Source organism: Raphanus sativus, chromosome 2 (assembly GCF_000801105.2).
Source record: "Raphanus sativus cultivar WK10039 chromosome 2, ASM80110v3, whole genome shotgun sequence".
NCBI lineage: Eukaryota > Viridiplantae > Streptophyta > Magnoliopsida > Brassicales > Brassicaceae > Raphanus > Raphanus sativus.
Window position 1 is genome coordinate 31,022,548 of NC_079512.1, and position 13,886 is coordinate 31,036,433.

Sequence of the window (13,886 nt, forward strand, 5' to 3'; positions counted from 1 at the left end):
CATTGGCTTTACGCCTTTTGAGACAAGGTTCATCAGGGATTTCGTATGTTTCAATCAGCAAACGGTACGCCCCTTCGTCTGCCTCGATGATTTCCTTCCCATAATAAAAAACGTTATACATCTAAATTCAAGTTGGCTTAATTAACATCATTATGTATGTGTTAAATTCATCCGACTAAACTATTAATTTGTATTAATAACATTTTAAGTATATAATCTCATAGTTTAACACATGTCTTAAGAAAATTGGATCATTATACAGAAATGAATCTTTAGTTTATAATCATATTAAAAATGAATCATATGCCATGTATGTTTAAATCAATTTCCTGATTAAAAATATTATAAGTTTTAGTTTTCGTCATAACAATATATTAGTTCGATAGTACCATTGTCAACAAATGATTTTTGATACTGGGAAAAACTTGTGCACTGAAGACATTAGATTTCCAACTCAGCAAAATTTTGAAAGTGCTAGTAAATTTAACAGTGTTTAATGATAAAATTCAAAGTTCCAGATATTAGGTGGGTGTCTTATATACTTGAGCAACACCACTTATGTGTTCGTATTAGTTTACCAAAATTTAGCTAAATTAGCTTTTTAAATGGCACATAATTTGGCTTCAAGTGTAATCAAGCTAAGACAAAATTTTCATTTAATATATGATTAACTTTCAATCACACTCTAATCAAAGACTATTAAAATAATATACAGTCTTTGTAGGTTGATATCACCTAGTAGTTCCATATTGAAAAACACAACCTTTCATACTATTTGAGATTTTAAATATATTTTAAAGATGAAAAAATAAATAAAAAACACAACTTTTATTATTAATTGGTCTTAATAGTCACATAACAGAAAAGTCACAACCTTTCAACATTATTTGGAATTGCCATTATAAATAGATAGATATTTCGAGTATCACACGATCGGAATCGAATATCTTCCCATTCAATATCCGTTAAGGATATTTTTAGGTCTATTACTAAAATATCTATAAAATACTTATCATTTTTGGTATATAGAAAGTTTGGATCGGATTCAGGTATTTAATTAAGATCCAAAAAACTCAAAGTACACAAACTTCATCAAAGCCAAAATCCATTATGTTTATCTAAAATTGGCAAAGTAACAAAAATAAACTATTAATAGGTAAATTTAAACATTTTTGAACTTTAAAGTTTTCAGGTTCATTTTCGTTTTTTCTGACTTTTTGTAATCGGAAATATATTATGATTATGTATGTACTTTCGTCCACAAACAAAGCATCTTTCTATTAGAAAAGAAACAAAACAGAAAGGAGAAAGACAAATGTTGTGTGCTCGCTCCTTTCCTCTCGATGAAAATCCATTACTTTGCCATTACTATAAAAAGTCTCCATCAAACTTCTTAATTATTACAAGAATACACCAATGTCTCATCCTCCACGTGTGTCTGAGTTCCAATTCGATTACCAGAAAAGCGGACTCTGGTCTCCACCGTTTCAACGTACTGCTTTTCTTGCATCCCAAGGAACAATACTCAGAGACAAAGATATGACAGACTTCAAGAACCTCAACGGATCAAAATGTGCAATTTTTCTATTGTTGTCGCTGAATAAGCAAAGCTTTGTATAAATCCACTCTTCAATGTACCAAACCGTATACATATGGGAATATACGACCTTTATTTTGTTTTGTAGTTAAAAAGAAAACAGAAACATACAGAAAGAGACCTGATTTTTTAAACAGAGACAGTGCTCTGTTCCAAAGCTTCTTTGCCAGTGATTCCATCTTTCAGATTCTTGAAGTACTCATTGTAGTCTTTCTCTGGTGGAGGATTCTCAGGATCTACCGTGAACGGTTCGCTAAACGGAACCGTACTTTTAACCTGAAAAAACAAACACACAAAGATAAAGCTCAAATGAGACATTAAACATCTTCTTGAAGAAGAACAAACCCAAAACATCAAAACTAACCTCGAATGTCTTGTTTAGAGCATGCGGGCTTTCTAAAGCAGCGATGCATATACGTGCTACCTCGTCTCTCGAGACCTTCCCCTGTATAATAAAAGCCAAGGTTGGTGGTTATGTTTAGATTAAATCTTAAAGGAGTTATGGTAGCAAAAAAAAAAATGAAATACCGTAATGTTGTCTCCTTGATCGAAAATGAGATCAGCTCCTGCAGGTTCTTCTGTCAAAGCGCATGGCCGTACAATCGCATATGGTATCCCGCTTTCACGTATCAGATCCTCTCCCTGTTCACAGAAAAAAAAAGAGAGCATTAAATCTTGTGAAAAATGAGTTTCTCAAGAGAGTATAAAGAGAGAGACAGACAAACCTTTAGCTTGTAGGTGAGAATGAAATCAAGCTCCTTGTTTAATCTCACGGCAGGAGGTTGTTTGCTTAGGTCCAAACCAGGTCTCTCTGGTCTGGTTACACCCGCAGAGCCAACATGAACAAACCTGTTGTAACCCAACACAATCTCAGTTCAGAGTTAAGAAGAGAGTTCTGTCTTGTAAAGAGCAAGAAACTAAACTGAACCTTGGAGTTAGAGGCTCTTCAATGTATGCTCGAATGCTCGAGAGAGGAAGCTCGAATAGTCCTTCTTTGAAAGTGGGGTTAAGCTTACCATCATACTCAAATTTGCTAAACATAAGCTGAACATTAGAAAAAAAAATGCAACTAGGATTAAACGTTACAAGTATGATTAGTCAAATAGTAACTAACTTATGCTAACAGAAAGACAAAACCCAAACCTGTAGGGAAATGATACTGGCTGGATTAAAAGGAGGTGCATCTGACTTTGTCTTTGCACGAAACACAGGTTTTAAAGACGAGAAAGGTAAGCGCACCTACGATTTTGAAAAAAATAAAAACGTAACATTGTTTGCTACTGATACAAGATAAATAGTAGATCAAGAAAAAAAGTAGTTGTACTTACAGATTGCCATTGGCCTGGTGAAGTATCGAAACTAGCAGTGTAACCAACAGTGTCCCAATCTTGGTTTGTCCGGACGATAAGCTTGTAACGGAGTCCATCTCCTTTTAGCCGTAACACCAAACCATCATATGCAGAGAGATCCTCTGCCTCTGAAAAGTTCTGTGTTAAGAAAAAAAAAAATGACTCATATGCTTCCCAATAAGACAACAAACACTGTGATATTAACGTCATACCCTTTTACCTTGGTTCTAACACTAGTGAATCCGCCATTATTTGTGGTTGATACATTTCCTAAAGAAACATGTTATGTTTATGTAACTAACAACCAAAGCGAAAATACAAAACAGCAAATAGAGTTGTTGTTATATAATCAAACCTTTGAAAATGCCGGTAGGTCCACCGTTTTCACCGCCGGTTAGATCTACGATGAAGTTACTTTCGCTGACACCTCCCATCACAACATCATCCAAGGCTCCCCAAGGTAGATCTTTGAATGTGTTATCTATACAAATTACATTTGGTTAAAAGTAGTCATGTCAAGTTAAAAGAGACTAATCAAGTTACTTGGCTAAACTTACCCCCAGCACCAAAAAGAAGCTTCCCATTCTCAAGTCCCACACCATCTTTAACAGCATTGATCAAGTTCTTCATTCCAACATACTCCACTAACTCGGGTGAGTCTCCTTTTATCTGTGCACCATTACACAATCTATAAGCTTTAGTTTTTTTAGTGAGCAATAGTACTTTCCTAAAAGCTCAACAAAGTGTTTCACTGAGTCTTATTACCTCTGGCTCGAAGAACCTGACTCCCTGCATTAGAACCCCATATCCATAAACCAGTCATTTCTCAAAAGCTAGAATATAAAAAAAAAAATTCAAAGCTTTAAGAGAACTTCTTCATACTGGAGAATTTCATCAACCTGATTGTATTTTTCTCTCTCGGGTGTATCTCCTTCCTTTGGACCGACTATAACAGACACAGCATTGATCACTTTCCTCACTCCTTTAAACTTCTCAGGAACCAGTGTGTTCTCCTTTGTGATGTCTGCCACAATCTGGCAACATCAAAAGGTTTTAGTATAAGCTAATAGCTATCAATGATCTTAGAACTATAAAGACATCAATAAGGAAATATGGAAAGTTACTCACCAAATCAATGTCGGGTCCTAACATTTTCCGAGCCTTCTCTTCGTTTCTAACCTATAAATATATATATCACAAACAAAGTTCAAGACTTCACCCACATTTTTATGAATAGAAAGCCATCTAAAAGATTAGTACCAATGCTTTAACAGGTAACCCTCTACTCCTCAAAATATCAACAACCCTTCTTCCAACACCACCAGTAGCTCCAGCCACAAGTATGATTTCAGTAGTCTCCATTTCGTTAACAGGTTCCTCAGTTGATCCGTTGGTAAGCTTCTCAAACACTGATGAAACAAACTTCACAATCCAAAAAAGAAAAACAGAAAACAATCAATAATAACCCTCAAAAGTTCATAAAAGCTCAATGAGAATCAGAAACCTTAAGAGGAGAGGGTGGTCCGTTGAAGAAGTACAATGTTTTGATGAATCTACCAATGTCCCAACCTTGTGATCCTGATTTCGCAGTGACCCGTTTTCTAAATGATCTTAGATAGACAGAGGTATGTGAAACTTGTTGGTCACGGAGACGTCTGCTTCTATCATCGAGTTGAAGAAACGGTTTAGGAAGTGATGAAGTGTTGTTTGAGAACTTTACTTTATAACTTGATGAAGAACCCTGCAAAAATAACAAACTTCAAACCCCAAGTGAACATAACAGTGATAGCAAAAAAATATATTCGAATTTGATTTGTTACACAACACGCTAGCCTGAAACTGCATTACAGAATTTTCAGATGAAATATAAGATAAGTTTTGAACAAAAGAAACTAAGTAACCTGAATGTTGTTGACGATGGAAGTAGATAACGGCGATGAAAGCTTGAGAGAAGAAGAAAGTTCCATTTCTCAGTTACTACTCTCTGAAGATTTGATCCAGAGATGTTTGTGCTGTGAAATGAATTGAGATTGTAGACCACACACGTGGGGATGTCTCAACCAACGCTTTTGTTTTCCGGTTCTGTCGAAAGGAAAAAGGGTTTGACAAAAAAATGCGTCTGCCGGGAGTCGAACCCGGGTCTATTGCTTGGAAGGCAATTATCCTAACCGTTGGACTACAGACGCTGTTGTTTTCTTTTAAGAAGCCAATGTAATAATTCTTTCTGTGAACTTTCCTTTCCAGCGATAGTGGTTATCCTTGTGAAGAGATTTACGTCAGAATTTTGATTGAAGATGTCGAAGATGTTAGTTTGCAATCTTCTATGTATGTTGTGATTGGCCAAGAACAGAGAAAATAAATTGCGTTCTGTAATCTTTATTTATTTTGTGAATTTGTGACTGATCAAGTTGACTCTTCTCTGTAGTGATGATACTTTTAACATTCATTTGACTAGTAAGTTTTAAGCTTAGTGTAATGAAAATAAACAATAGATTCGTATTCTTTTGTTTTTTGTCTATGTATTTGTTGCATCAAAAATCTTCTCCAGTGAGATAAATTCAAAGGCTCTCTAGTCGCAGTTATTTATGTGATCTCTCCATGTTTGCCTTGTATGAAAAGAACATCCACAGACTATAATTGGTGGGGTGATTTGATGATAAGGAATGTAATCACCATTTATGATGCGATTTCTAAGTTCACATAAAGTGGTTTTTGCTTAAAATGATTCGAAGAACTTGGTTAATTTGATCCATGATTAACCAAATTGAATACTCTAATAATGAGATTATAGATTTATTTGTTGAAACACTACATGAAACCTTTGAAACAGTCTGAGATGTTACATAAGGAACACCTCGTTTTAGATGAAACAATCGAGATGTTCAATTTAACAACCGGATTTGGCGGTCTAACTCAAATCAAGTTTTTTACACTTATAGCTTCAGCTTTTGACTTTTTTTTTTCTAGCCTCGTAAAATTTTGAGATATTAAATTAGGGGCTTTACATAGAAGAACATGTGGGGAACAATTTGCGCTGTGTGGTTAGGTTTGTTTAGAACTCAAGACGCCGATGCTGGCACGTGGAGGTGGAGCCGAGCAATGCTTCGCCGCAAAGTAGCGATGGTCGGCACGTGATAAAAGAATGCTATATAGGTCTAGTTTTTTTTTTTTTTTGTCAACTATATAGGTCTAGTTTTTTTTTTTTTTTTTTTTTTTTTTTTTTTTTTTTTTAATATAGGTCTAGTTAATTAACGATGATCTATTATTATCAACTTTTAAAACTGACAAGAGATTTTACAAAACGTAGGAAACACCGGAATCTTCGACCTGATCGATGATTACAATGTTTGGGACATTTTGGTTCTAAGGTTAGGTATGGATCGATATACGTACGAATTCTTACATGCGGATGTTGGAACATCGGTTAAAGGCAGCTTGCATCTTTAAATTCTCATATTTTTGTTTTAGATTTTTTCTCAACAAATTTAATGGTTTTGTATAAAAATATGTAATACAAATCTGATTATCACATCAACACATCTAACAATGCACAATTGCAATTTTGTTAAAAATATATTGCATTTTTCGCTGGTAACCATGAATATTCTAGATGTTGAGTCAAATATACTGCTTACATTATACATTAAAAATTCGATATAGACATTTTGTAGGGATTTTGACAATCGTACTCCTATATTTCATCACTAGTTATGTAGTTACAGTAATTTGTAGGCCTGTAGAGAGAGAAAAAACCTCTGACTTCTCTCTAAGGTAACAACCACTGCGAACGTAGCTTCCGGCCGGCGGGTTCGGCTTTCGCCGCCGTCGGTCCGGCCACGATTTCTCCTCTGTTTTTGTAAAAAAGTTTCTTTTTCTTGCTTGCGGCCATGCATGTCTCTTTTTGGTGGTAGTCCGCCTTCAGTTTTTCGGGAACCGGTGATCTCTTCGCCGTGCTTTGCCAGAGTATGTTTCTGGAGCCGCGTCGGTTCGTCGTCCGTCGTGGTTGCCGGCTTTCGATTCTCGGGGAAGGGTTCGAGTTGTGGTTAGGGTTGATTCATGTGGTGGGTAGTGGCCGACTTCAGAGGAGCTTTCGGCGATTTCGATTGAAGCTCTTGGAAGGGCGGGCCTTGTTTGAGTGACCTCGTTTCCTTTTACCCCAATATTTGTCGTTGGGGGTGGAAGCGGGGGTCGTGGTTCTCATCCCGGTGATTCCGGTGATAGTGTTCTGCTTCGATAAACCAGCGTCGACTTCAGACCGAGAAGGAAGTGGGTGAATCGCGATTCGGCGTGGTATCGGTTGCGACCCCGGTGGCGACGACCGACAGCCTGTGGAGATGATGTTGCATCTTCCGCTGACACGTGACCCGTTGGTGTTGACATTTCAACACGTGGGTGCTGAGGTGGGGGACTGCGCGTTGGGTCTTCGGTTTTTTTGGGCTGCGGTGCGTTTTGTATGGGCTTGTGTAGTTGTCGGTTGGGCCGGGTTTTGGGCCTTGTAATCTGTTCTTTGTTATTAACTAGGTGATTTTCCCGTGCTCATGCACAGGTACAAATATTTATAAATTAAATATGTTACAATAGTTGATTGTTATTTAATTTTAATTTTGAATTAATTTATAATTTGTATGCATAATTTATACTAATAATATTATATTATTTTAATCAGACATATGATTTTAAATAAGTTATCATTTGGGTATATTGGATTGCATCAATCAATTTCTCTAAATTCAACTAATATTTTTTATTTTAAATATATGAAAATTATGATTATTTGCTTTTACTTTGGTTGTTATCTTAGATATGTAAATATATTTGAGGAAGATTATGTATAACTTAAGATATATTGTGCTTAGAATGAAGTAAAAATAAACTAAATATTTGATTCCAAATTACAAAAATTAAACTATATGTTGATTTTTAAAATAAAATATTAGAAAGTAAAACGATAATCAATTGGAAGTTACTTACATAAATAACTAATACTTTTTGGAAGCTCATGAACACATATCAATATTTACAATAACTAAAATATTTAAATAATTTTATGTCTTATATATATTAAATGGTAAACTGAAATTTATGCAAATAATCCTAAAAATGAGAATTCAGATTTGCATTGGTATTTTGATTATGGTTATATTAACTGTGACAAACATAAAACATAAAATTTTAATATTAAAAAACATTTTTAATAATGATAATATATAATATATCTACCTTGTTAAATTATATAGTGTTATGTTAATTTAAAATATTTTAATTATTTGATCAAAAGTTAATTTTAATTTATTTTTAATATCTCTTTAAAATAAACAGTTTAATTTTTTGTGATTGTATTTTAGAAATCATATTATATAAGTAAAATATAATTTATAGATTACGAAATCACATTATATACAAATATATATTTTCATCTAAGAAAATATAGATATAAATAAATATTTTATTACTTCAAAAGTATATTTTATGTTATTTAAAATAGTCTTAAATGGAATATTTCTATTTTGTGAAATTTCTTTTTTTTTAATGAAATCATATTATATAAATATATATTTTCGTTTTTAATTTTTTAAAAAAACTTTATAAATGTTTCCTTTTTATTATATATGTTATTTGGAAAAAATTAAAAGGAAACTAAATAAAAATTTCAATAATAGTATCTAAATGTATTTTTTTTTAATTCATTAAGGGTATCAGCGTAATCAACCATCGTGAGAGTTAACGTGAGCGCGACACATAGGAAACTAACTTCTCAAATAATATTATAGAGATAATATTTTAGACGACAAAAAAAAAAGAAAAAAAAAAAGACAATCGTACTCCTAGTAATTAAGTATTCATATACTAGGGTTTATAACAACAAAGTAGTCCTGAGATTATCCATAAAGATCCTTCTCCTCTCCACTTTTACAAGTTCCAAGCGTTACAACGCATGAGTTTGGGCTCGAGAATCAAAGTACTTCTAGAGTTAAAAACGTAAAGTAACGTGTCAGTGATGTCTAATTGAAGTCATCTTTTTAGTTCATTGGATTTTGGAACTACAAACACACCATCTTAGGTGCTATTTATAAACTATCCCTTCATTTAAAAAAATATTCGATTGATTATTCACCCCGCGACAAAACTTGGGGGAAACCTATTATATCTCGAATTTGCATGTTGTCATTGTACCCTTATTTTCTTTTCATCTTTTTGATATAGCCAAGTAGATAACAACGTATTTGTTCAATATAATCTTCGTTCACGAGCCATGCCGATTCTCAACCTTTTACAAAGTAGTTGAGAAAGTTAAAGTGTCCACACTATATATAGCTTCAACTCATCGGTCTCTATGTGATAAATATGATATAGGCAATGCAACCAGAAATAATGTTAGCACGTAATAAACAAATATACTGAAGAGGCAATTGCTGATGTGACCTATACTGCTATACAGTATCTCCTAACGCTCTTTTGTATGACTGCGGTGTGCAACATAAGCTTTGTGTTTCGGGACCATCCTAATGTTTCGCTTGAAATGTGATTTTGGCCCCAAAAAGTTGTTAAGTAGAGTATTAAGTTCACACACACATAACCGATATTTGGCCATATAAATTTAAGGAGAAGAGATATTAGATGGCTTATGGCTAAGATGTTGTGAAACCACTATTGCATGTTACAAAAAAAAGGCATATTTTATAAGTTTGTATTTATATTCATCAGTTCAAAACATGTAAAAATAAATGTTCAGGTGTGTGGATTAAATTTGGTAATTTGCCGTCCATGTAATAAAAGCAGTACGTACGTATTTAAATACAGGTATCATTGTATACAATCACATACGCATACACACATGTAGCTAGTGATGCTGATGTGCCTCTTTGAATAAAAATTATGTATGATGTCTCATGGGTCTTGCTAAAGACACGTGATAACGCCTCTCTTGCACCAACTAGATTACTAATTTCCAAAGTATATAAATCGGTGGTCCATACCGTCTTCCATTTATTACTTTTATCCGAATCCTATGCTTATCCTTCATTTATATACACAGGAAATTATATATAAAGTTTTATATTCTCTGTTTCGAATTAAGAACAAATTCTTAGATCTATAGCTATATGAAATGCAGATAGTTATGGCTAGGCCACTTTGAAAGCAAGTATACATAGATTTAATAATATTTGGGTTATAAACAGGTATACCATGAAATACTTGTTCAGTTATCTAATCTATTAAAACTGAAGTACAATTAATATTTAACCCTGATTTTTTCATGATATTTACGACTAAACGCCATTGCTATTAACTCTAAACATGCGCCAATATATAAGAAAGGCTTTTATAGCCATATGACAAAACGATCGACCCGTTAACCCTTTGTTTGACCCGAATGGTTTGAATTTGTAAATCTCTAACCATATCTGTCTGACAAAACTAGACCATACCAACGACCAATGCTTATTTTTGTCAGAATTATATCCATACTCAAACCAAGAAACAATTACATTATTTTTTTTCTTTATTATAAAAAACAACTACATTACTTTATTTTGCAATTAATCTGTTTTCATAACAATTGAGTGTAGAAAATTAATTGATATTTTTAAAATATAATATGAAAACATAGATTATTTTAAACAACTATCATTTCTATAGTATAACTAAATAAATTTTAGAAATGTATTGTATGAAAACTATCCAAATTAAAAAAAGACATACTTTTATGTGATTCTTTATTTGATAATTTCAGAATATAAATTTATTTGTACTGAACTCAAAAATATATTAGTATATAATAATAATAACAAAGTTTAATGTATACAATAAATCATTATACATTAAGAATGTCACATAAAAAATTTAAACAATAAGATTATAAAGTTATACAATATGGAAAATTAAAATGTAAATTTTATATTTAAAACTTTTAGTTCTACATTTATAAAATGAAAAAAATACCCGCACGAACGTGCGGGTTAAAATCTAGTTTTGTTTTATGAAAAATAACAAAAGCAACTTTAATGATCACCTACGCCAACATATTGTCTTTTTGATGATCATCTAAAGTCCCAATATGAGCACGTGATCGTGACGCTAACCGTCGTACCATAATAGTTATCGTCCGAAGGTTTTGGCTGTCGTATTCGATTTCTTGTTTTTCCTCTCTAAATATCTTTTATGGGTTAGAGAGCTCTTATTAGTTGCAGCTCTAATGTCAAAACTCTCACTAATTATATTTCGTAATGTAAATCTTATTTGAGATAGAAATCATATCAGTAGTTTATTCAGTACTAGCATTTAGAGTAATATTCTTTTCCGCTGTATATATAGAAAAACAAACTTCCGACTGTGTACGCTTTCAGACAGCAGTCTGTTCCTCTCAATCATTTAAGGGACTTTAACATCAATCAAAGAGAGTAGATGAGACAGAAACAATTTTTAGTGGTTGTAAGTAGGAACCCTTGATTATGGTCAAACTTAAAAAGAAAAATATGATAATCACAAATATTTACTTTGATTTGTTAAAGATGAGCACAAAGATTTGACTAGGTAGGTTAAGTGGACATCTCTTTTCCCTTTAACAATCTTTTATGGAAACAATATAAACTAATTATACATCTCTTCCAAATTATTCAACGTACAAGATATCGTGATCAGGTTCATGACATGAACTAATTTACGTTAAAAACATGTCACCAGTCAAAATTAATAACCGTGGATAAATTATATCAGAAAAACATTAACCTATAAAAGGATACTTCAGTCATTCACAACGCACAATCAAGACTCTAAAAATTCTGCAGCTACAGAAAACCATAAGTAGTCAATAAACACATTCAATGACTGGTAGCTAAAACTCAGAAGAATGAGATTAAGACCATGTTCCTCTCTGAAATGTGCATCTAGATAGTCCATCTAAATATACTTCATCCGTTTCGATTTAATTGTCGTTGTAGAAAAAAATATTCGTTTCAAAATAAATGTCGTTTTAAAATTTCAATGTAAAATTTATTAAAAAGATTCTCTATTTTATTTTTCTATTGGTTGAAATATGGTTAGATGTATAGGTAATTATGTTTTTATTTTGGAAATATACAAAATCATATGTTTTTTTAATTTGTGTGTATAAACCTAGAACGACAAGTAATTCAAAACGGAGGGAATATTATCCAAATGTTTCACATGAATGTTGTTTACTTGTGTATTTTCCGGTTTTGACTGAAAATTATGTTTTACAATTTTAGCCAAAAATGCGTTGTTACGGGATTTAACAAAAAATACATTTTTACGATTTAGTGAAAAATGTATTTTATGATTTTCACAAACAATATATTTTTGCACAAAACATAATTTTTAGATTGAAAAAAGCATGTAGTTTTCTGGTATTAAAATTTAAAAGATCATTAATCACCTAACACACATCCAAGATCAATTTAGCCTAGACAACAAGAGACAAAGGAAGAGACGAAGAATGAATACAAAACTCTAAACTATTTGTGAAACCACCAAAGAGCAAGAAAGAGATATCACATAGGTTGGAAGGCCGTAAAATGTGTAAAAATTACCAGAATAGAGAAGAGCTCAGACATTTCAAACAAGAAGCAACCACAACCGCAAAAGCAACTAGCAATGACAAATCTATGGATCTTCCCCAGTACTCAAATGGTTAAATCCTCCACCAAATGACCCAACCAAATTACTAAGAAAAAAACAAGCTGACAAAATAAATGCCAACGACTAGTTTTTAAGCACAGAAAAATACAAGCCGCATTATTCAAAGACCGACACTTTTTGATAATTTGGTAGCAAAAATTCTGAATTTTTTTATTTAATTTTCTTTTTAAAATATGTATTATTCAATATTCGGGAAAACGACCTATTTCCCCACCGTAACTATGGCATAGTAATAAATGTACACAAAGTTTAAGCCTCGTCCCAATTGTACACATACAAACCATAACAACGCCTTTCCACATACGAGAAAAGATCGAAACACGTTTCCCCACAAACCAAGATTTAAGTTGGTTTTAATGGTTTATTACATGAACCGATAGTAAACCGGTTCGTATTGGTACACTTCGAACCAGATAAAGATCCGAGTAAGAAGCGATTTAAACCCGACCCGAAAACCCTTTAAAACCCCCAAAATTGAGTTCATGTCTTTAGAACCCTAAAACCTAAAAATTCAGAGAGAGATTCTGTTTGCCCAGACCCAGAAAGTATGAGTCATGAATCGGGAAATTCGAGTGGAGTCTCTACGGGTCGAGCAAGAGGTCGTGTTGTTGGTGTTCCGAAGAGATGTTGGTGTGGAGAATTAGTTATCCCCTTGATGTCAAATTCGAAGCCAAATCCTTACAGGAGATACTTTCGTTGTGCTTTTGCGGCAGGAAAAGGGTTAGTTTGTTTATAATTACAGTTACAAATGTGATTGTTCAAAATGTGATTGTTCAAAATGTGTGGGTGAATCAATTTTTCTGTGTTTGTAGCTGAGTAATGATAATCACAGTTACAAATGGGTTGATGAGGCTTTGTTGGATGAGGTTGAAGCATTGTCGTTTAGGATAGGGAGACTTGAACAGGGCATGTTGACTGGTCGTGTGGAAGAAGAAAGGGATGCCCAAAAAGAGAAGACAAAGTTTGAAGAGTTTGGATTGAAGTTAGAGACCGAGATTTCTGCAAGAATGGAAGATGTTGTGAATGAAGTCAAAAGTAAGGTGAAGAAGGCGCTGGTGCTTGTTGTTTTAGGATGTGTGGGGATGGTTGTGTTGGCTAAGATACTATAATTTTTCTCGGTTTGTTATGTCTAATGGTGGTATGTTTAAGTGTCTAGTTTGTTTCTGTTGTGTCTGTTGTCTAAGATGATGATTTATTGTTGTGTCTGTTGTTTAAGATGATGAAAGAAGGATGTTATTTTAAGATGATTATGCTGTTAAATTGTGAGAATCAAGAATTCT

The 13,886-nt window shown here is 33.1% G+C and overlaps 2 protein-coding genes and 1 non-coding gene across 5 annotated transcripts; 1 reads left to right on the top strand and 2 right to left on the bottom strand.

Moving 5' to 3' along the window:
• Positions 1-1,252: 1,252 nt before the first annotated feature.
• LOC108819661 (protein HIGH CHLOROPHYLL FLUORESCENCE PHENOTYPE 173, chloroplastic) lies at positions 1,253-5,003 on the bottom strand. 3 transcript variants are annotated; one of them, XM_018592723.2, is made up of 17 exons: positions 4,848-5,003; positions 4,451-4,687; positions 4,207-4,368; positions 4,075-4,125; positions 3,846-3,980; positions 3,712-3,735; positions 3,504-3,615; positions 3,302-3,427; positions 3,167-3,216; positions 2,926-3,084; positions 2,741-2,836; positions 2,526-2,641; positions 2,323-2,446; positions 2,126-2,239; positions 1,962-2,042; positions 1,719-1,873; positions 1,253-1,495 (listed from the first exon to the last, which is right to left on the bottom strand). In XM_018592723.2, the coding sequence occupies exons 1-16, from the start codon at positions 4,911-4,913 to the stop codon at positions 1,727-1,729; spliced, it is 1,800 nt and encodes a 599-aa protein (XP_018448225.1). In that variant the 5' UTR covers positions 4,914-5,003; the 3' UTR covers positions 1,253-1,495; positions 1,719-1,726. The 3 variants fall into 3 exon arrangements, with proteins under 3 accessions (XP_018448225.1, XP_018448230.1, XP_018448220.1); XM_018592728.2 differs by lacking the exon at positions 1,253-1,495 and adding an exon at positions 1,565-1,596; XM_018592718.2 differs by lacking the exon at positions 1,253-1,495 and having other exon boundaries at positions 1,565-1,873.
• A 57-nt stretch (positions 5,004-5,060) lies between these two features.
• Positions 5,061-5,132, bottom strand: TRNAG-UCC (transfer RNA glycine (anticodon UCC)). Its single transcript has one exon. It is a non-coding gene; the product is annotated as a tRNA-Gly (tRNA).
• Positions 5,133-12,803: 7,671 nt separating this feature from the next.
• LOC108840974 (uncharacterized) lies at positions 12,804-13,886 on the top strand. Its single transcript, XM_018613767.2, has 2 exons — positions 12,804-13,326; positions 13,419-13,886. The coding sequence occupies exons 1-2, from the start codon at positions 13,231-13,233 to the stop codon at positions 13,713-13,715; spliced, it is 393 nt and encodes a 130-aa protein (XP_018469269.1). The 5' UTR covers positions 12,804-13,230; the 3' UTR covers positions 13,716-13,886.